A 23,458-nucleotide genomic window follows, 5' to 3' on the forward strand; every position below is an offset into this window, starting at 1 on the left:
CAGTCAACCAGTTCATCAAACAAGAAACTACCCCTAACAATATATTCAAATAATTATATATTATTTTCATTTCCTTTTTCATATAGGAAAAACAATTCCTGTTTGTGTGCCAGAGGTTGGCCCAATCGTTATGTGCATCATTGCCTTATCTAAATTTGACCATCATTTCATGAACACAAAGCCAAGTTTCTCTTGCCCAAGTGATGCAGCAACTAAGTGAATTATTTCTGCATCATGATGCTTCCCCACAACAAGAAGAGGCATTTCATGTGGCATCTCAGATGTAGAGTCCATTTGTAGAAAAAAAGAGAAAATGTATTTTAGTCAATTTGAAAATGGGGAGTAAAGGGGACCTTTAACAGCACCCATCTAATTTGATGTTCAGGCCAGCTGATGGTTTTAACAGCTAGTCTATGATCCTGCTGGAGCCTGCTCACTGTGTCCTTGTCGCAAAGACAGAATACCTGTACTGTGGGCATCCCACACAAGTGGGAGGGAACAAAAACATTGCCCCTGAGCCTTTTCTATTTCTTTTACCCTGTTGCCATAGAGCAAAGACTGATGATTTTTTCTTCATCTTCCTTTCTTAAGTCATCTTCCACGAGCCCTGGACTCATCCTCTGTATTTGCTCACTAAGGTGCCCCAGTTGCCAAAAAGCTTTGCTTGGCATATATCAGCACTAGAGAAATATTTGTTGAATTTAATGCATCTTGACCCTCTAAATTCACCCAGATCCTTTTAAATTATTAAACCAACTGTCACAACAGAGCCACACAAAAGGTTCAAGGTAGAGCCTGCCCTTGTTTGAGCTTTTGCTCCATAAACAGCCAAAGTGATTTCTTTTAGTGTGTTTGTTAACTTAAAAAATGTCATCGTGATCTCCAGTGATATTTACTTTTGTCGGGGAGTGTTAGAGTTTTAAATGCCAAAGCATCCTTCTTGGTCAAGTGCAAAGTGGTGGATTGGTGTGGAACACCCAGTGGCAAGTACAGTAGGGCTGGGTCCTGGGAACTGCTCTTTGAGAAGCACTTAATGGTTTGTTATGGTGACGGTATATAGAGAAAACTCATACCATTTTCCCCTCTCAGTGGTTTATGGAATAAACTACCTCAGTTATACCCTAGGCAATCATTCAAGGTTTCATTTTTAATTTGATGGGGTAGATTTTAATTGTGGCAGTTTTATTCCTTCATATGTGCAGTGTTTACATTTTTTTCTCTGAAGCAGGAGAGTACAAAGTTCTTTTGATTTTTGGAATAGCACTATGCTTTGAAGGAACGTATTAAAATCTAAGGAGTTGAGTGTCCAGATAAACACAACCATAAATGGTACACTTAGGAAATATCTAAAATTACTAAATAGTTGACTAAAACCCAATAGAGATTTTTATGTGAAACAATGAATTGTAAGTGAAGAATTACTTTGGGCTGTTTTTTTCCCCTTCATTTTAGCATGCAGAATTGCTTGAGTTAAAACATGTTTTTCACTTCTTTACTCCTAAGTTCCCATTTTGCTATATACAAGATGCCTAGAAAAATAAGAGAAAATTTTTGTTTGGTTATTGAGCTAAACTTTTCATTTTGGAAGTTTTTCTGTTGATGGGAACAGTAGACTAAGAACTTAGAAAAATTCTGATGATCCCCAGCCAGAAAAGGAAATTCACTTTCCCACTCTAGAAGTGAATAGAAAAGAGAATGTGCTACAACATGACATTAGTACTATTCATAAGGACAGAGAAGCAGCTAGACAAGGGTAACATAAATAGGGTACACTATGCAGACCATAATCGTGGGTTATTTATTAGTATTATTTTTTGCCATTCCAACATCATTCCCTCGGTATCCCTTTGGTAGAATACATCATCCTAACCTGGGTTCCAGAAAAGCACAAAATCAAGTGAATAAATGAGCAAGTGCATGAGGGTAATGGATGTGCCAGTATGAGCTTCTGGAAAGAAGGCTAGGAAGGCAAAGTTGGAGAAGGAAAAAGAGGCATTATTGAGAAAGCATTTGACTGGCAAGGAGGAGAATAATCAATTGCAGGTGTCTCCAGACATGAGGATTTATCATCTTGCATAGCAAGTAGCCCAGGAGGACACAGCTTTAGCAGTTCAATGGCACTTCCCTCTCTCTGTTCCACCATCTTTAGCTGTAAAGTGGCTGCAGTTACCAGCTTCTCTCACAACCATCATTGAATCAAGTGATGAAGAATGATATTTTATTTCAAACATCTCTTTTCAATATACAGAGAAAAGAGACATTTCTGGATGCTCCTACAAGGCCCCTCTTGGGATTGGCCAGGATTGGCACACATGATCTTGCTCTAGCTGCAAGGAAGGTTAGCTAAAAAAGAACTACATTAGGAGCTTGTATCAATTCCAGGTCGACAAATCAGAAAATCCTTGTCTTCAGGAAACTTAACCTTTTGATGATGTGGACCAGCAGGAAGACTCAAGGTCTGGCAGAAGAGAAGGAACTGGAAGAGGGGGGACTGACAGTATTTTTCAAAACCATTAAAGTTAAGGGACTGAGCAGTCATAGGCTATAATTCTAGAAATTTAGAAGGAGGTTAGGAGCAGACAAATATCAAGAGAAAAATCACATAATTTGTTACCCAACAGAACTGTTAAGCAAAAGAGAAGAGAATGGTTCTTCTCTGTGGCCAGTGGAGACAGAGACAGAAATGGACCACTATTATCTGAGAAAAAGAAATCACAGAACCAATATTGTCCAACTCCATATTAATTGTTTCTATTTTTTTCTTTTCAATGTTGAACTTATTTCTTCTATTTCTAATAAAACGTTTTATTAGTCCATTTATAATCAATAAGGTATTTTCAAATTGATTAGACTTTTTGATTTTCATAACACTTTCATTAAGGAAAATAGGTCAGAAGATTTTCAGACGCAGGAACAGAATTGTGAAGAGGGTAATTGCTGTGTCCACATTGAAATTAATTTTAATCAGCCAAAACTGGACTTAAAGGGCTATAAACTCAGTCATATATTTTTTGACAACATCCTAACTCCTAAAATGGTATGAAGAAGTGAATAGTCTGCTTGGTTATTTCTTTCTTACTTATTTAAGCTGCTGTTACTTATCAGTTAATTTATGACTTTTGTTTCTCTATGAATTACTTAAATTAATAGAAGTGAATGCTTATCCAAGTGAACTGAACCTGCGGTTTTTTAATTTTTATTAAGTGATCTAAAATTAAATTTGTAATTGTAGAGAAAGACTAGAAGAGTCATGGGAAAACAGAACTAAATGCTGTTATATGAACATTAAAAAATCAGTTCCAAGCATCATTTCAAATTCCCTATCTAATTTTCCTACTGGCTACAGTTTTCTGAATCATTCCTTTATTTTAAAAATGTGAAAAAATGTTATTTTATCATATGAATTATTTAAGATTCCTTGAATCATTCTGTAACAAAATGGGATAAAAATAAATTAATGAATTATATGCACTGTAGTCAGTTTTGCATAATATATAGGAAAATATTATCAATGCTATAATCATGCATCCACATTTTAAGCTGTATCTCTTTACTTATTTGTCAATAGTTTCTCCAAGCCAAGATAGTATAATGAATTTTTTTATTTGCATTTGTATCAAGTAAGAGTCACATGTCCTACGTAAAATAAACCGGGTCAAGCCTAGTTGAATGAGTAAGCTCTGAAATGCAGAATAGTCTAACAAAAATATGGAAAGTTATTTTTAAAATAATAAAACACTTTCTGTAATATATTCTAATAATGCAAGTTGATAATTTAGATGCACATTCTATTCTCAATTAATTAATATTGTAATGCCTGCAATACTCCAAAGGGCATGCACTCTTGTTTATTTTTCAGTGAGAATGGAATTGTGCTTGGAGCAAAATTTATTTAATATACATCTAAGCAGGGAAAATTTTAAGTTAAACTAATTGGATGGAAATGTAAGCACTTTCCCTAATTAGCTCATACATATTTCTTTTAACAAAGAATTCAGGATATACATTTTGGCTTACAATATTTTTTGCCATGATGTTCATTTTTAATTATTTTTATTGTTGCATTGTAACTAATCCTAATATGGGATTCATCATGCCATATTTACACATTCATATTATATAATTTGATCAATCTCATTTTCCAGTAACTACCTTTCTCCCTCACCCCAATCCTCTGTCTCTACTCTACTTATCTCCTTTTGATTACTATTATTATTTTAATTATTGTATCATAATTATATGTATAAGCATGGTTCATTGTATTTATTCATACATGAACCTAGCATAATTTGGTAGATTTTACTCGCCACTACTTCCTCATGCCCTGCCCATCTCCTTCCTTCTCTCTTCTTCCTCTACTCAATTGGTCCCCCTTCTATTTTTGTGAGATTCTATATTTCTCTCTCTCTCTCTCTCTCTCTCTCTCTCTCTCTCTCTCTCTCTCTCTCGTCAGACAAAATGTTCAACTCTTGATGTTCTCAGTCTGGCATATTTCAATTAACATGACATTGTCTAGTACCATCCATAATGCATTAATTTCATTCTTCTTTAGGGTTGAGTAAAACTCCTTTGTGTATATGTACCACATTTTCTTCATCCACTCATCTGTTCACAGGCACTTAGGCTAGTTATATAACTTGGCTGTTGTGAATTATGCTGCTGTAAACATTGGTGTGCATTAATCATTATGATACACTTATTTTACTCCTCTTGGATATATACCAAGAAGTGGTATAGCTGGGTCATATGGTGATTCCATTCCTCCTTCTGCCTGGAATGATTATCTCAAAGTCCTTAATCAACTTTAGTTCTCTGCTAACATGTCAGCTTCTCTGCAAACTAACCATCCTATTTAACATTGCACCTCACCCAGAATTTTCCATCACACTTATTTGTTTTGTTTTTCTGCACATGATCCAGGCTATGCTTTCCTTGTGTATTTGCTTAATTCCCATCTTTCAGTGTTTATCTCCAGCTTCATGAGAACCAGGATTCTTCTCTGTTTGGTTTATATCCCAGCATCCATCCAGTACCTGGCACTCAATAAGTATTCACCAAATATCTTTGCACTGATTGAAAGGAGCAGAGGTGGAACAAGGGGGCTGGAGTGAGAAATGCAGTGGTGCTGAAGAAGAGAATATGTGGGGATGATTGCTAGGACAGAAGATGGAACACACATATTAAGGATAGCAAACATATGGAGGACTTTAACTGTGGTGTTGAAAAGCATTTTGAGCAAGTGAATATCTTGATCAGACCATTCTAACAACTGTGTGGAGAGGAGCATTGATGCACATTTCAAGGAAATAGTGCAAAATTTAGCAAGCTGTTATATTAAAGGTCCATCAAATATGTACATTTATTTTACTCTATAAACACAATAGCTTAAAGAACTTCAGGGCTCATGTAGCTGTAATTAAAAGCAGATGTGTTTTTAGGCATAGCTTGACACAAGACTCAAATGCCATCAAGAAATCTTCTTTTCTGTCCTCCTCCTTCTCCTCTTCTTCTTCTTCCTCCCCCTCCTTCTCTTCCTTTTCCTTATTTCCACCCCCCTCCACTTCTTATTATTTGCTCAATTGTCAACATAATCCTAAGGTTCTGTATGTCTACAATTCCTGTCTCCTACAACCCTCAGGGAAATTCTCATAGCTTTACATTGCCTCTAATGGAATCACGTGGCCATTTCTCACCAACCATGGTGGTCTGGGAATGAAATTATTGGTCAACTTTGATTACAGTACATACATACTTCACTCTTGAGGAAGGGGTGGGGTAGGAAGTGGTTGGTTTTCCTGAGTGAACTTAGGGTATAACTGTTATAATAAGAGGGAAATGGAGACTTGTAATGGCCAACATATGACCACTACAAAGGGGTAATGAAGACTTGAACTTGGGTCATAGCAGATGGAATACAACTCTGAAAGTTTGAGCTTATGTGACTAGGGTTTGGCAGTGCCATTAATGAAGATTTGGGATGAAGTAGGAGGAACAGATTTATGAGAAAAGGAAAGCATTTTCTTGCTTTCTCATCCCTGTTTTTATTAATAAAATTGTTTCCAGCTTCTTAGAGCTCAAGAACAATTGAGTTCTGCAAGAGGCAAAAGGAAAATTCTTCTACCAACCACTTATTCTCAGAAGACTTGTCCCTGCGGTTTTAAAAATTCTTCTCTCTGAGTCTGCATGTGAGAGAATCAGACTGAAAAATTGTTTTTTCTCAATAATTTACACTTTCTCTGGTTGGGCTAACAGCATATATAGAGTAGAAGACCATTGGTCAGAACTGGATTTAGTCTTCTCTTATAGAACATTTCCACATGGGTGACTTAAGGCCATCTTTGGTTGCACTGTGGATGAGACTTAGAGAAACAAGTGATGGCAATCCATAAAATTCTAGTGGATTTCTATGAAATTATGAAGCTAGAAATGGCTAAATCTTGAGGAAACAGGGTGCAAGAAAGGAGAGAAGGCAGTCACTAAGTGACAGTGCAGTCATAGTGCTAGTATTTTTTTTTCCTTTTTTTGGATGATTATCATTGACCAGATACTGTTCTAAATTATTAACACAAAATTAGTAATTTAATCACTACAGCTCCAGTTTGTGGTGAATACTATTGTTATTTCCATTTTATAGATGAGAAAACCAAGAGTCAGAAAGATCCTTATTAATGTATGTTACGGAAGGTCCCTCAGCTAATAAGTGATAAAGCTAGAATTCAAGCGATCTGGCTCAAGGGCCTGCCCTCTTAATAAAAGAATCATATGTTCCAGAATTGCCCAAGACAGTCTAAATTTATGCCTGTAGCTTTGGCATCATTTAAAATATGAACTCTAGAGTGTCCCCATTTATACAATAAATTATGAACACCATTCTTCTTAACCATGATGTTTTGCTTACTCAAAGCCAAGAAAATCTAATCTGAGCAACAGAGGTGACCAAATGACTAGGTTGTATCTCCAGGTATATGAGTGTGACTTTTTTATCAAATATGATTATTTGAATACCATTCCGTTGGTTCTTAGAATTAAACTTGCTGTACGGGTTGGTGTGAGTTTAATTTTAACTAGTAAATCACTTTGCTTTCTTAGACTTTTAAGGCACTGTTTTATGATATCATAAAGTTGCCAATGACTATGTTTTGCCCCATTCTGGAATGATTTTATTTATGCCTCAACACTTGGCTTCTTCAGGTTCCCCCAGATCTCCAGAATGAAGTACTGATCAGCCTGTTAGAGACGGATCCTGATGTCGTGGACTATTTACTCAGAAGGAAGGCTTCCCAATCATCGTGAGTATGCCAGTTTTCCATTTTCTAAAGCCACGTTGGGGATTTCTATTTCCATTTCTAAAGAATTAGAAACATTTACATAACTCCATGCAGGGTGACCGAAGTGGAATTTTGGCAGCTTTCTGGCAACTCTGATCACTCCACCTAACCAGAAAATGCTTCAGTCTTACCAATCCACTTATTGAATTAGAAACCACTTTACAAGACTTTTCTATTTCATTTTCAGCTTTCTGTAGCCCCTTGAGATCTTTTCGACTGTGTTTACTGGGAAAAAAGAACACTAAATCACTGGCAAAGACTCAGAGGACTATGATGCACATCAGTGATTCTTCTTTTAGAATCTTGATAACTGCTCAGGAGCCCAAAAGGCCATGCCTAGAGATGTCTTGAACAGTTTTATCCGTGAAAGCAATTCATTTGAAATTAGAGGTGTGCTCTTTCTTGGCTTTCCTATCCTTTATAACTTGTATTCTTCTTAAATATTTTTTTCTTTTTTTATGTAGTACTGGGGATTGAACGCAGAACCTCATGCATGCTAGGCAAGTGCTATACCACTGAGCTACATCTCCAGCACCTAGCTTGTATACTTTTGATGCAAATGTACCCTGGTCTTCACATTCACCTAAGTTTGCAGTGAGGAATATGAAACTATGCTGTAGGATATGGTTTGCTACTATTCTTCCCTAAAGGAACACTGGATTTTTGCATTAGTAAGATTTTATGGCTAATTCCAATGATGTCTACAGAGGCACAGTGTGTGGAGGTGCTGAGCAGTTGGAAAACCAGTTAAAGGGTTAATATGGCATCACTAACCAGGAGCAATATTATCACCATGACACCCAACTTTAAATTTATGACATGAAAAGTTGTTACTGTTCTCTTATGAAAGTATCATTTATTTTATGCTTTTTATCTGCTCAGTTTTAATAATTCTAAGACACATTTTACGCATGGTTTATCATCTTCAAAGATGAGATCAATCTTATTATCAATGGAATATCTTAATTTATAGCATTTTTTCTTTTTTAATCATATGCATTTTTTTCTTTCTTAATGATATATAAAACAATGCTATATCTTATTTGGTTGAGTCTTAGAAACAATGACACAGGCTAAATTACACTGTATAGTGATGTTGAATTTGATTAGTTTTCTTTTTGGATGATTTCAGATATTAATAAAATTATATTATTTTTAAATACATTTAGTGAAAAAGAAATCTGCATTTTTCAATCCTCTTCTTTCCCAGATCATTACATGAATAGTCCTGCTGAATTCAGCTTCATTCCATTTTCAGCAGAGCTAGGAAGGTCTTATAATTGGATCACACTTTCAAATGCACTTTTAAAAAATCCACGTCTGTTCCAGTCATTATCAGGCCAAATTCTGTTCCATTAAGACATTCTATATGGATTCAATCCTCAAGAGCCATGAACAAATAAAAATATATTCAAACTATAAATAGGCTAAATGGGCTAGCATTTTATGGTCTTGCTTTTCATTTTAGAGAATTGAGGTCACACTTATATTTTTCCTAGATTTCTAACTATCATCAAAATGTTAAACTCTGATCTAAAGTAACAAATGACTTTTCTTCCCAACAACACACGTACCACCAAAATTTTAGTGAATTCACTTACTTTTCTTCCCTGTGCAAGAAAACAGACATGGCAATATTTCTTTTGTGAATCCCTCATTAAGCTACATTTATTTGAAATTTTGTTGGTATCCTGTGGAAAAGCTAGAAAGTATACTCCTGAGAAATCACAGAGTTTTTACTGACTGATTTTCTGCTTTTGTGTGGCATTATTAGATACAGTTTTTACTTTCAAGAGCCACTGATGGGAATTATTTTTCTGTGCTTTTCAAATACACTTTTTGCACATAAATGCCAAGGTAAAAAGTGAAACTGTCTTTGTGTACTCTTAGGAAAAGGAAGAAGCACACATATACACATGCATGCCAAGCTTTGTAATTCTCCAGTCTCTTTTGTTCCCTATCCCTCTTAAGAGTAAGAAATAGAATCAAAAGATCTGCGTGAACTGACCACAGACCATGATCTCAGGTGAGTGTCATGGCTTCAGGAATATAGAGATGAGCCCCTGGGAGCTCTGTGGATGTCAAGGACAAGTGTTATCAGAGAACAGAAAACAGTTGGCAAGACTTATTTAGCAGGAGAGAGAAGAGATTGGGTTTTCTTTGTTTGTTTTCCTCTAGGAACAGGCCAAAGAATGGCCCAGATGGCCAACTGTGATGTCATGAAGTAAAAATGCATAGATTAATGAAAGAGCATTTATTGTTATTGCCTTTTGAAGCCTGAAAGTCCTACCCATCAAACTATAAGTGATCTCCTAGTACCTTAGACCCATGCTTCCCAAACTTTGCATATGGAGCAGCAGAAGATCTTGGTAACATGTTCTTTCTGAATCAGTAAAACTGGGGAAGAGGTCTTTGAATCTATATTTCTTTTTTTTTTAATTTTTTTGTAGTTGTAGATGGGCAGCATGCCTTTATTTATTTTTGTATGTGGTGCTAAGGATTGAATCCAGTGCCTTACACATGCTAGGCAAGTGCTCTGCCACTGAGCCACAGCCTCAGGCCCTGAATCTATATTTCTAACAAGCTCCCAAGTGATACTGATGTTGCTGGTCCATGATCCACATTGTGAATAGGGAAAGCTTAAAATACCAAGGCATTTTCTTGCCTTTAAGAGCTTTGACATTTGTTAAGGATGGCCTACAAGTACAAAAATAATAGGAAGCATGTTATGCAGTATGTCACAGAGTGAAAGGTAATAGGTGTTACATTAGTGGCTCAGGTTTACCTGCCCTTTTGAATCACCTGGGAAGCTTAAAAAACGTCTATGACAACCCTGTCCCCAGAGATGCTGATTCATTTTTTTTCTGAGTTACAATCTGAAATGGGGATTTCTTAAAGCTTCTCACATGGATCTAATGAGCAGCAAAGGCTTAGAACATCAGGCTCAGATCCACCAAGTTGGATACTATGCATTTACAATCACAAGAGGATTTTGAGGTGGGTGATTTTTGACCTTCAAAAAGTCAAAAAGGGAAATGATGTTCTATATCATAAATCAACTTGAAGTTTGGAGAAGAGAAAGAGGTGTGACTTGAAGATTTCATGGATAGCTTCTGAAAAGAGGAATGATTTGAAATTGACTTGGAAGATGAAGGAGGATATAATCAGACTTAGATGTTTGGGGAGCTAAACCCAGGGCCTGCCCAGAACAGTGAACCATTTGATTGTCTGGAGACCTGATAGAGCGCCTAGGCAGAAGCTTTTAAATAGTAGGCTGGTGGGTGGCACTTAAGTTAGGAGATAATGGTGAAGAAGAGTTACAGTGACAATAGACTACCATAATCATTGATTACAGTGATAGTTAATTACAGTACCCAAACTGACAGATGGTGCTGGCTCCATTGGCATGTCATTTATCCCTCAATAACACATGTTTGTTTGTGTAGTTTAACACACTGGTTACAAAGCTCCAGGTTTAGAGCCAGATTGCCCAAGTTCAAATTCCAGCTCCACTTCTATTAGCTGTATGATCTTGAGTAAATTAATTGATGTCAGTCTCAGTTTTCTCATCTGTAAACTGTAGATTAAAAAGTAGCACCAAAATATTATCTCTAATGCTCTTAAAATAGTATCTAGTTTATAATAAATGCTAAATAAATATTAACAATATGCTCATGTTGCTTTGAGCTTCAACCTTTGGCTCATTTACAAGTACTTAGCAGGGGTGAGCATCACTAGATTCTACCTTGGTGTGCATTACATAACAACCTACCAGGTAATATGGCCCAAGGGAGAACTCATCCACTTTAAGCTGTGGCATTGTGTCTAAAAGAAAATCCCTCATTCACTTCAGACCCTTTGATTTTTCCCCTGAAGTTTCTGTACTTTGCCCCCTTCCCATTCACATACTTAATAAAGCTTTAGATTCCTGTGAGGCCAAGTGGAAACTGTACAAAATTTAATTTGGAGGGGGAAAAACACATTTTCAAAAGAGTGTAAAACCAAGAACAAGAAAATATTTATTATTATTTTTGTTTTGAAAGAGCAAACATTTAGTGATATTTGGGAACTTAATGTTTTTGTTTTGATTTTGGTTTTTCCCTTTTTTATGCAACATCAGAATTGGGAGTGAAAGGAGAATTCATCATTTTTTCTTATGTTTGTATACTTAAATTTTTGGCTTCATTCAAAATGGGATGTCAAAAGGAGATTAGAGGAGAGTTTTATTACTAAAGATGCAAGACTTACAGTTTTTTTAATTGCTTGTCTGGCATATTTATTAGAATTATATGCTCTTTTCTTCAAAGGTACTTAAAATAATTCCTCCCCTTTGATTTATGAATGTAATTAAAAAGGGAGGGGGGATAGAAAGTTAATCAAAGAGTACAAGGTAGTGTGAATAGGGATATTTGCTACAGAACAAAGGTATTATAGCAGGGCTGAGACTGGGCAGGGGCAAAAGAGGCATGTGCCTAGGCACAAATTTAAGAATGTACCTCCAAACAGTCATAAACACTAACTATATTGTAATGCAATATTTACCAAATCAAAGGGATCCCCAAAATCAATAATGAATAAAATATCAACATTTTTTTAAAAAGACCAGTGCACTGCTTAGCCATACTAGAGCCTGAAGGTAAAACAAGTCCCTTGACTTAAGTGGAAGGAACTCATCAATCACATGATAGCCTTCACCTATCTCACTTTTTTTAGCCAAGAGCATTAATGTGTTTGACAGTTTCTCCTGACCAAGTGATGATCTTAAAAAAGGTTTAATTATGTTAAATTGAAAGAAAATCATAATGAAATTCTGTTTTGGTTTAAATAAAGCACTTAAGCTGACCATATGTTGCAAGTTCAAATGTACTTAATTTTAATTTTTCAGTATTTTTGACTTCTTTAATGATCTAGGGAGAAAAATTAACCCGACATAGACTTTTGTAGATAGAATGCACAGTTCTCTTTTTGCCTGAAGCACTGCAGACCCTTGAAATTCTGTATAAGGGATATTTCACAGAACTAAGCATAGTTAATGTGAAAAGTCTACATAATTCAGAGCTCAGGAGAGCTCAGCAGAGCTCAGATAATCTGTGACGTCGTAACCATTTCCAACAACAGTTCTCATAATTTTTAAATGCAGGCTTGAGAAAAATGTGTAAGGAAAACTTGCTCTTATTCCATCAAACTTCACAGATGCCTCAGAAATATAATATTCATTCAGTAAAACTAAGTAGAACATCTTTCCCGAGAATAAGAACAAAGAAAACAAATTTAACTACATTTGAAGAGAAGGTAGATATGAATTGAACCAAACCTATAGGTATATATTTTTAAATTTCATTATGTCTAATCCTGTTAATTGCCTTCATGATGTTTAATTGAAATTGAAAAAAAATAGTAAAACTGGTATCCTGTGAATCAGAACCATGAATATACTTGTCTTAAAAGATAATATTGTAGGACTGAAAAATTGAATGATAAGCCTTCCTTCTTCATTCTGCAGAAATGTTGAACTTTCTTATAATTTAAAGATATCACATTTAGCTTATCAGATAAATATCATGTTGACAATTCATTTTAATATTTTGGATTGTCTTTAAACATGTCTTCATCCATAAATCCATGGAGTATTCCTCTGTTCCTTTACTATGATTTGTCAGATTTCCAGAGAAGTCTGACTTTATCTATAGCATAACAGAAAAAAAAATACTATTGACTGATAGTATCTGGTGGCTTCAATTGTCATTTCATTCTAGTTCCCTGGAAATTATGAAGCATTAAGCCCCCTCCAACACATACATACTTCATTTATGAAAGCCTTTTCAGCCAATTTTAGGAAAAGATCACATGTATTATGGGATTCCATAATTAAAAATTTCAAAAGGCATAAGTGTGCCTTCTATGGAAAGACAATCCAGTGTGGAGAAGAATTGATCACATCCTCCCTTCTTTCTAACATCTTTACTGGTGATTCACAGTTCTTTTTTAAATTTATAAAATATTACTTTGGAGATGTTTTATGGGCCACATTGTAAATAAAATGAATAGATACAGTATAGTTTTATCTTCATCTGTTAAAAATGCTCCATACATGCTAATAGGAGGGAATTTATTAGAACTAAAAATGAGGAGAGAAATGTCATCAAATGTCCAGGCTGCTTGCTTCATCACGCAGTGGGAAGGTTAGAGCCATATCAGCTCCTCTTTGGAGTAGGGTATTTTTTTCCCCTAGGATTCTCCATAAGGCAAGCTCTGTAGACCTGAGCATGATTAATATGAAAATCCTCCATAATGCCCATAATTCCAGAGTTGCTATGTCAGTGGATTCCTTTCCTAGTATAATTAATAGTGTCTATGATGATTACGAGCTTTGAGTTCCAACAGACTTAAGTTTATCAGTTGATTAACTGAGCCAAGGATGAAGACAACACATATTTGAAATCTTCAGGAGTGTTTCTCACTGAGACAGCTCAGCAAGGGGCTGGGCTGGCCACATCCGGTAATTGAACCGGAGTTTTCCATTTATCCACAGAACAAGTTCTGTGCTTCCGGCTACAGTGCAGGCCTGCTCACAGTACCCTGCCAGCGTGCTTACCCCTTGACCTGGAGGGACCAGCTGAGGGTGAGAACATGATTCGCTCTCCATGCCCATCCTATGCTTGTTTGGTTAGCTGAGATTGGCCATGCATGCTATGGATGGTCCTGGGGTTTGGGGATCTAATGGGAAAACCCTCCATGCATGGAGGAAAACCCAGGTTGACTAGAAACCCATCCATCCAACAGTCTCTACCACAATCCATTGTGCCCTGAGACTGGAAAGATAAGTCACTAGGTACTTATAAGCCAAAACTCATGTCAACTGGCAACTCTTCTGCCCAGCATTCTAGTAAATTCCAAGACATAGAAAGAGAGGCTACTACATGCTTTAGATAACTCTTCATCTAGTGAATCACTGATCTGGGTAAATATTTTCTGTAAATAAGTAAATGAACATTTTAATGCCTTCACTTAGGATCCTGAATTCAAAACTATCTTCTTAGAGCTGGATTTTTTCCAGAGGTAAATGCAAGAGAGGATCACTGTTGCTTCTTGTCTCATTCTTTCAGAGATAATCAAAGGGATCATTTTTGTTTTGTCTTGCTTGTTTGTTTTATTTGACAATTCTTTGACAGGGTTCCTAGGCAATTTTGCTGCCAATTTCTGACCTATGCTGAGAAAATAAAATGATAGGAAAATATTTCAAAAGGCCATTAACTCTAAGCATAAAATAGAGCATCTTACTGATTTGCAATATTGTTGAATGCTATTTAGCAAATAAACATTAGAAGAGTCCCAACCCCTAATGCCTCTGTTGCTAGAAAGAAATGTTTTTGTCAACTTCCTTATTCTTTTACTAATATATAGACTGAGATAATGAACAAAGAGAGCTGTTAATAGTATTTCAGTCCAATACCTGAAACATGATGGACTCGGTACAAACTTGTACCATAGACCAACAGGTTATTTCACATGAGTATATTTCTAATTCTGATTGCCAGGCACTCATACTGTATTCCCTTCCATGGCTGAGATAAATTGGGAGGGCCTGGCTGCAAAAGAAGGCATCATTGCTCACAGGATGGCCCTCTCTGTCTGTCCCTGACTGTGACCCAAGTCATTCTGAGGAGGTTCAAGGCCCATGTCTACTATTGAACAACTCATCCACCTCTATCTCTAGGAATCAGCCCCAGGCAACTCCCTCAATTTCTCCCCTGATTGGAGCCCCACCTGTTCTCACTTCAGTGGCTTGACTGATGAGACTTATGTCAGGTGGGCCTCTCCTGCCTCCCTCACCTCAACATGTTCTGATCTGCAACCAGACTACATTTTGTTGTCTGAATCCTGCTTCTGGCAGGATCGAGGAAGTCCAAGAGTTTAGCTGGGATAGGCACACCTGCTCTCTTTCCCCCTTCTGGAGTACCAGTCACCCCAAGATGAGGACCATCATATTCACTCCCAGTCTAACCAGTGCTATAGTTTGGGCCACCATTTGTGGTTTTCCTCCTGCTTCAGCTCTCAACAGACCCTTGGCCCACTGTCACACTTACAGATTGAGAGAGGGGGAAAAGGTTTGATTATTAGAGGTTCCCAAACATCTTCATGCATCAGAATCATCTTTTGGGATTCTGCTGGCCCCACCCCAGAAGTCCCCTTTTAATAGGCATAGCTGGCTTCCCTACACTCAGAAGAAACTCACATGATCTGTTATTACCATCTTGAAATTCCTTGTTTTTTTAAAAAAAATTTTTAGCATGGTACCCCACATGCTCATTTTGTACTGGCCTCCACAAATGATGTAGCTGCTTCTGTCCAGAATAGAGCATGAAAATTTATATTTCCAACAAGTGCCCAAGTGATGCAGATGCTACTGCCATAGGGAGCACACTTTCTTATTTCACAAACGGTAAATGAGATTTTGCAAAGCCAACCCAAAGAAAAGAGGAAACAGACAGTGGCCCTCTTCCTCCTGCCTTTTCCTCTCTGCTTAATTAGATCCAATAAGAGTTATGAAAATGGAGGAAAAATTGGTATAGGAATTTTGGTTAATTTTATTTTTGCTATTGTCATTGTTGTTTTACTTTCACCAAACTAAATGCTCTTATGAGGCATACTGCTTTTTCTGTTCCCCACCCCCAACAACTAATGTAGGTATTATTTCCCTGTGTGTACATTAGTCCAAAAAACAATTTTCAGAGACAGCTTGAAAAAGCATATAAAGTGCAGCAAGGTCATAGTAGGTAACTTGAGAGAATGGGGGAAGGAAAACAATAGAAAAAGTGATAAAATGAAGCTGCAATGCAAGAGACAAAAAGGCACTCCCCAAGCTTTGATACATCAACTCAAATGAAGCTCCATTTCCTCTGAGCTTTTAGCATTCGTTTCAAACAGAAATACATTACTTATTATATGACTCATGCTTCCATGATATAAAAATAACCTACTCACTCAGTAGAAACCCAAATGTCCCTAGTACCAAGACTTAAGAGAAATTTGTTTCATGAGGCATCTTTCTTTATATACATAACCCCTAGTTCCATCTAAAATTTATAACATTTTGTGGAACATATTATCTTCTATATATTGAGTAAGACAGATGAGAAAGACATGAGACAGAATTATTGTGGTCTCTGTGAGCTAAAATACAATCTTTTAAAAACTTTTCTCCCAATATGAGGAGGCAAAAACAAAACAAAACATCTATAGCCCTGATAGTTATTTTGGTTTGGGCTCATGAATAGACTTAACTCTCTTTAAAACATCTCATAAAATAAGGCTTTATGTAGCTACTATTATTGATATAAAATCATGACTTATTCTTACTAAGTAGACAAAAGACATTTCCATTAATGACTGGGAATATGTCAATGGAAGTAGCCCAATAATATGATTTATAGCCCTATTCAGAACATTGAACCCTGATTTTGAACTGGGTTCTGTGTTAGTTCAACTTATTAGATTTTTCTAATGTTCATAATAACCTTTACTCAGAGCCATACCCCATGACATCAGACAAGTGTCCAATTAGTTTTATTTTGTGTTCCTTTGGCTAGAATTAAAGAGATTTTTACCTTTAATTAGCTATGGTGGTTAAATAGTGTTCCCCCCACTTTCCAGCAGAAATAGTTAAGTTCCTTTGATTTTTTTTTCTTCAAATTCATTGGAGGCCTGAAGGTCTGGAAAATCATCCTCATGGCTGTCCTCTGGCTCCTGCCCATAAGATTGTCTGATATCAGTTCAAAGAGGAAGCAAGGAAAGGACTTATTTATTCCATGTGGGTAGAAAATGTCCTTAGCAAAACTGCTCAAACCCTAACCACCTCAGTGACAGGCAGCTGGCATGGCACATCAGGAATGCTGGGATGGTTTCTCCCTGGGTACTAACCCTCGGTGGAAACCTGAAATGAAGCTAGCTTCTTGGTCCCCATGAGGGCACTGCTTCCATTTTGCATGCACAAAACCATTTGGTTAGGAAGGGATTGCTCAGGCGTATGTTTACCTTCTTTAAAACCACAAAGATTTGTTTTGAAAATTTCAACTAAAGGAAAGCAAAGACTAGAAAAGGGAAGCAAAGTGAGGGTGGGGGTGCAGAAGCAGATTCTGGAACTTTAATCAACCTGTGATCATTTCCCTTTAAGATTTTGTCAGGGCCACTGTTTTGAGGAAGGTAGAAAGTAAAGATGTTCCAGGTAAGACTTCACCAGTCTTTCCATGTTCCTGAAGTTCTCATTTTCCTGTTCCACTTACATATTCACCACTTCCGTTGCTGTGAGAACACATTCATACTTGTATATATGGTTTGGTAACTAGTTTGTCAGATCAATGTATAAAATCACTAGTCCTTTGCAGAATCATTTTAAATATGTGTTAAAATACAGTAGATTCTTAATGGTGGTCATATATTTATCTTTCTGGCCAACTCTTTTTATATGAAATACTTATTCTCACCAGTAGCATCATCATCTTCATCACAGGAAAGATGAATTTAAGTATTTTGAGAAGAAAAGTTGCCCACAGTTTTATTCAAATGTTTTTTAACACAGGATATTGAAGAAGGTAAAAGTGGCAGCTGCCAGTTTTTCCTTACTTAATAGAAAGTGACCATCAGAGTTTAATTTTTAAATGAAACCAGGATTTAATCCACGAGGCACCTCAGGCATATTTGTTGGCGAATACAGAGATGTGCTTCTGTTTATTTTCCATCCTTCCCCTGGCAGCTGGCATTTCCCGTTACAACTTGGATTTTTCTGCCCTCTGCGGGCCACACATTGGCGATTACAGGGATCCATCTTTTCATCTCCTTCCTCTGCTCGGCTGAAGTTTTGTTACATTTGTTAGGTTTTACTGCCCTCTGCTGGCCGTACATTGGCGAACACCGTGCAGGGATCCGTGTCTGTTTCATCCTCCCCCCTCCTTCTCGGGGGGGGGGGGGGGGGGGGGGGCTGCGGTTTCTTGTTACATTTGTTGTGTTTTGCTGCCATCTTCCGGCCATTATGTGGAAACGCTTTCATTTTATTAATGCAGACATGTTGGAACATTGCTCAAAAGGCCCCTGTGTCCATGCGTTCTCCTCCTGTCATTTGTGTAACAGTTGTATTGTTTAAATGTGGTGACAAATTATTAACACACTCATGTACCTATAACTGTCTCGTTGTACCAGAAGCCCTGACATTCTGCAGTCGGAAGTTTCCTTTTCTATGGGAGGGAGGCATTCATCTACAGACTCCAACAAGGCCTCCAGTGGAGACATCTCCCCTTATGACAACAACTCCCCAGTGCTGTCCGAGCGCTCCCTGCTGGCTATGCAAGAGGACAGGGGCCCGGGCGGCTCGGAGAAGCTTTACAAAGTGCCAGAACAATATATGTTGGTGGGCCACTTGCCAGCGTCAAAGTCAAAGTCAAGAGAAAGTTCTCCTGGACCAAGGCTTGGAAAAGGTAAGGGGAGTCTAGATGATACAGGCCAAATCAAGTGACTCTATTTGTGCATATGGCATGATATAAGACACTTCGAACCTCCTCTTCCACTGTCCTTTGTTTACTGTTTCTGTAATTTCGGGAGCATTTACTGAGTACCCGTTGAACACCTACTCAGGAAGAAAGGGTGGTGAGTGCAGGTGTTGTCTTGGAGGGTCCTTGCAGCCCACACTCTGATTTTCAAATATGTAGGAAGTGAGCACATGCCAGGAAGAGCCACTTATATTTCCAGTTGACCCCCCTACCCCCAACATCCAGGAAACTTTATTTATCCTGGTGAGTAGGTTTTGGTTACATATTTGATAGCCTAAGATGTCACCCACTTACTACTATTGGTTTCATAAAGATAACAAGTTGAACCTACTACATAACTAGGCAGCATGCTGGAACCAAACAGTGTCAGAGTCCAATGACAAGAGCACTATATTTGAAGTAAGACTCTGCTCTGCCACTTTCAATTTGCAAGATACCAAACAAGTGATTGAGCTTTGCTGAGACCCATGTCTACCTGCTATGAAAATTCAGAATGATAATGGTGTCAGATTCCTTGGGTTTATTAGCTAATTCATGGCAAGTTCTGAATGCAGCTCTTAGTGTATAATAATCACTGGATAATGCATGCTATGTAATTTGTGTGCATTTCTCGCCTCTTCTCACACTGGGTGTCTCTTCTGTCAAATGATCTCCCGTTTATCTCCTAGGGATGAAATGAGATAATGTATGTGAACTGCTGAACACCTGGAGGCACTAGACATTTGCTTCTATAAATCATAATTATGATCCCATCACAGGATGGTAGAGTGGAGGAAATGAGATGGCTAGAAAATTCTAATGTAGCACTTAACTCCAAAGCTATTTATGCACAGACTCAGGGGGTTTCCTGAAGGAATAGGTGCAGGAATGAGTCTATGGGTGCCAATAGCTGAGTATTCCAGAGGGTAGTCCAGAAACAGTTACTGCTGGTCCTCAATCTCTGATTAATATGGTTAGAGCCCATAAGCATCTTGCCATCACCCCCCTTGTATGAGCTTTTCCTACTGCTGTTGTCACAAACTATCACAATTTCAGTGGATTAAAGCAGTACACAAATTTGCTATATTATGGTTTGGGAGGTCAGAAGTCTAAAATAAGTCCACAGGGCTGCCTTCCTTATTGGAGGCTCTGGGGAATAGTCTGTTTCCTTGCATTTTTCAGCTTCAAGAAGCTTCTGTATCCCTTGTCTCATGGCTTCTTTCTCCATCTTTAAAGCCAGCAAGAGAGCAGCTTCTGTCTTATGGGGCCCTCCTGGGTCATACAGGAATATCACCTCATCACAAGAATCATATAATTCGATTGCATTTGCAAAGTCCTTTTTGAATATAAGATAATGTCTTTAGAGGTTCTGAGGATTATGATGCAGAGACTTTTCGGGGCAGGGGGTATTCTGTCTACTACAACCAAGATATAAGAAGTCTTTGTAAGGCTCCTGAAAAGCAGACATGAATTGTATCCTGTTTTGCATCTGGCACAATCTTGAATACTTTACTTTGCACAGAAAAGATGTTATAAAATATGTATTAACTTTTGTCTTTAAAATTTCGTTTTGTGTCACACACCTTTTTGTGCTTTTTGTCTTAGATATGTCAGAGGAGCCTTTCAATATCTGGGGAACTTGGCATTCAACATTAAAAAGTGGATCCAAAGACCCAGGAATGACAGGTGGAGTGTTATTCTTAAACTTCATTGCAATTACTTTTAAAATTAATTTTGTTTCATTTTTGCCTTGTTATCTCTTACATGGTTGTTAAATATTACTGGGAAAATACTGAAGAGAGGGGGAAAGGATAACATTACCTGTAGGTTTTCCACCTAAATATGCCATTTCATTTCCTTTTCAGAGACATAAATTGGTGACAAGGCTGTTTAATCTGGTTTTGCAGCTCAGCTAACCTGTCAAGAGTCTAGGCATAAGTTTTGAGCGGCCACATGAATTGTGCTGATGATCAGAAAGCATTTGTCATTTCTTTTGCTAGCAGGTGTTTTTAGGTGGCCGCAGCTGAGAGCGTGCTGTTTTGTGTTTGTTTGTTTGTTTTGTTTTGTTTTTGGGTTTTTTTTTTTTTTTTTTTTTTTTTTTTTTTTTTTTTTGGTGGTACAAGTTGGCACGGGGAAGCCAGTGCGAGGACTCTAATCCCCAGAGGAATGCTACAAGCTAATTCCAGTTCTGGCCTTTCTCTCTGCTCCCAGGTTCCTATGGTGACATTTTTGAAAGCAGCTCCCTCCGACCGGGGCCCTGTTCCCTGTCCCAAGGGAACCTGTCGGCGAACTGGCCTCGGTGGCAGGGGAGCCCCTCGGAGCTGGACGGAGGCCCTCAGGTCCCGCGGAGGACTCAGCCTGCGCCCGCTGCGGTGCCGCGCGTCTGCAGCACTCCGCACATCCAGGGCGGCGGCGGGGCGGCCAGGCGGCCGGCGGCCAGGTCCGAGCCCTACTTGAGCCTGAGCAGCGCGGCCGAAGCGACCGAAGCTGCTGAGCCGGACGGGGCCTGGCCGCAGAGACCGCGGGAGAGCGGCAGGGAAGACCGGAGGCCCCCGCCTCCGTACCCCGGGCCCGGCCAGCCCGCCGCGCCCGCCCCGCAGCCCGCGGAGCCGCCCTTGTGGAGGCGCCAGAGGCCCGAGGCGGGCTCCGGAACCGCCTCGCCCGAGGGAGGCCCGGCCGCTCAGCCCCAGTCCCGCGCCGCGCACAGCAAGCGCAGCAGCGCCTACTCCCTCCAAGCTAGCGCCGGCCAGCAGGACGCTCAAAACTTGGGGGAAGCCAGCTGGCTCGACTGGCAGCGAGAGCGGTGGCAGATCTGGGAGCTCCTGTCCGCTGACAACCCCGACGCCCTCCCGGAAACGCTGGTATGAGCCCAGAGCGCCGAGCCGCCCGCCCGCCCGCCCGCCCGAATGCCCTCTCCAGCCCGCACCAGGAAAGTCGTGCTGGACAATTGACACACACTTCCTTTCCTTCTTTCACACTTTCAAAAGCAACACAAGAGAAACTCAGTCCACTGACAGATGCAGAGCACTCAGACCCTCGCCATTGATCTTAACGATTCTATTGCATAGCCAGCCTTAGGAAAAACCAAAACTGTTGCCAATATCCAATCGACAAACTGCCCACGTTGGCTCTGTATACGATCAAACTCTTGCTTCGGTATTGCTTAATAATTGTATTTATGTGTCTTCAGTTTTGACCATTGTATATTCTGTAACGAATCTATGTATGATAATCAATATGATATATTCACAGAGAGAAAACAGAAGGAACAATTTTAAGTCACTTCACTTATATTACACCATGAGATATATTAAGCGTGGAGATTCTTTAGAGTGTTCTAGAACATGCACAAGCGGGTTTCTGTGCTTTTGCCATACCTTTTAACTGAGGACAGCCCTTCTTTCAAAGCCTAAGAAAACACTAACAAAACAAAACAGAATATGAGAAGCCATATTTTTATATAGTAGTGAGGTACAAAAATTATAGTCACTGAATGCTTTTTCATATGGAATAAGTTTTAAGGAAAGTGTTAAATTTGATACATTATGAAATATATTTTTAGAACCTGTCCAGAAAGGATTCAGTTAATCAAATGAGAGAAAGGCCGTGCCTAACAAGGAGTGATTAAGAAGTTGTCCGTCCCATTTTAGGTCAAATTCAACTTTATATAGACCACATATGATATATATTTATAATGTATAATTTTATGTATTTTTCAAAACGACAAACTGGAATCCAACTATTAAGTGTTTAAGAATCAAAATAGAACATTCAAATTACAGAATGTGGTTTTTCCCTTTGCCCCATAATCAGTATTAACCAAATTACATGCAATTCCTTGTAAAGTTAATCATATTTGGGGAGGAACAAAACTACAGCTTTGTACTTAATTGTGCCAAAGGCTGAGGAAACGTTTTCTTCTATAATTGTGTGTGTAATGTAAAATGTTCTGCAGTACTACAGTTGTTTGGTTTTTCAACTGCAAAACCACTTTTGACCAGCAGGTGGCAATTTGCTTCAGTATTTTCAGAATTTTTTTTTTTTTCACTTCAGAAGGGAAAGTGTATTATAGAATTTTTTTTTTTTATAAAACGTGCTACTCTTAATTTTCATGTTGGTGATAAAATTTTAAGTGGTGTTTCTTAAAGTTCTATCTTGTGCCATGATGAATAAAAGTTAAGCAAAAGCTTTGTTCCCTGCCTTTAACCTAATTAATCAACTCACACCCATTACATAAGTAGGCTTCATGATCCACAAGTTCAAGCGTAATAAAGAATACCAATTCTATACATATCCAAAGATAGATAAAAAGATAGTTTAAAAGTATCAGATGGCTTGGGGACATCAACTGGGTGACACCAAAGCATTTAGATATATGTAATTAGCTGTTGAAAGTAAAGACTGGTTACCTTAATTATCAGCAAGAAAGTGGTTTTCTACATGACTAAAACTCAGGTTTCCCACCTTCTGGGCAGATGTCATCCAACACAAACCTTGTAATTTGCATCTTCTCTTTAAGCTTTAGATGCCTAATTTGCTTCAGAGCTGAAGTAATAAATTCTAGAAATGGCATGTCATGTTTCACATTTGGGGACTGGTTGAGTTATC

General features: G+C 38.3%; 1 protein-coding gene across 7 annotated transcripts in view; it reads left to right on the plus strand.

Moving 5' to 3' along the window:
- The window catches only part of Arhgap6 (Rho GTPase activating protein 6), a 451,538-nt gene extending 428,529 nt beyond the window's left edge, over nucleotides 1-23,009 (plus strand). For all 7 annotated transcript variants that reach the window (XM_026395146.2, XM_026395148.2, XM_077793573.1 and 4 more), the window contains 4 exons: nucleotides 7,192-7,289; nucleotides 18,525-18,799; nucleotides 20,456-20,536; nucleotides 21,062-23,009. In XM_026395146.2, coding sequence (XP_026250931.2) covers nucleotides 7,192-7,289; nucleotides 18,525-18,799; nucleotides 20,456-20,536; nucleotides 21,062-21,717 — 1,110 coding nt within the window. In that variant the 3' untranslated portion in view covers nucleotides 21,718-23,009. The remainder of the gene's footprint in view (nucleotides 1-7,191; nucleotides 7,290-18,524; nucleotides 18,800-20,455; nucleotides 20,537-21,061) is intronic.
- Nucleotides 23,010-23,458: the final 449 nt, after the last annotated feature.

This window comes from Urocitellus parryii, chromosome X (genome assembly GCF_045843805.1).
Source record: "Urocitellus parryii isolate mUroPar1 chromosome X, mUroPar1.hap1, whole genome shotgun sequence".
NCBI classification, from domain to species: domain Eukaryota; kingdom Metazoa; phylum Chordata; class Mammalia; order Rodentia; family Sciuridae; genus Urocitellus; species Urocitellus parryii.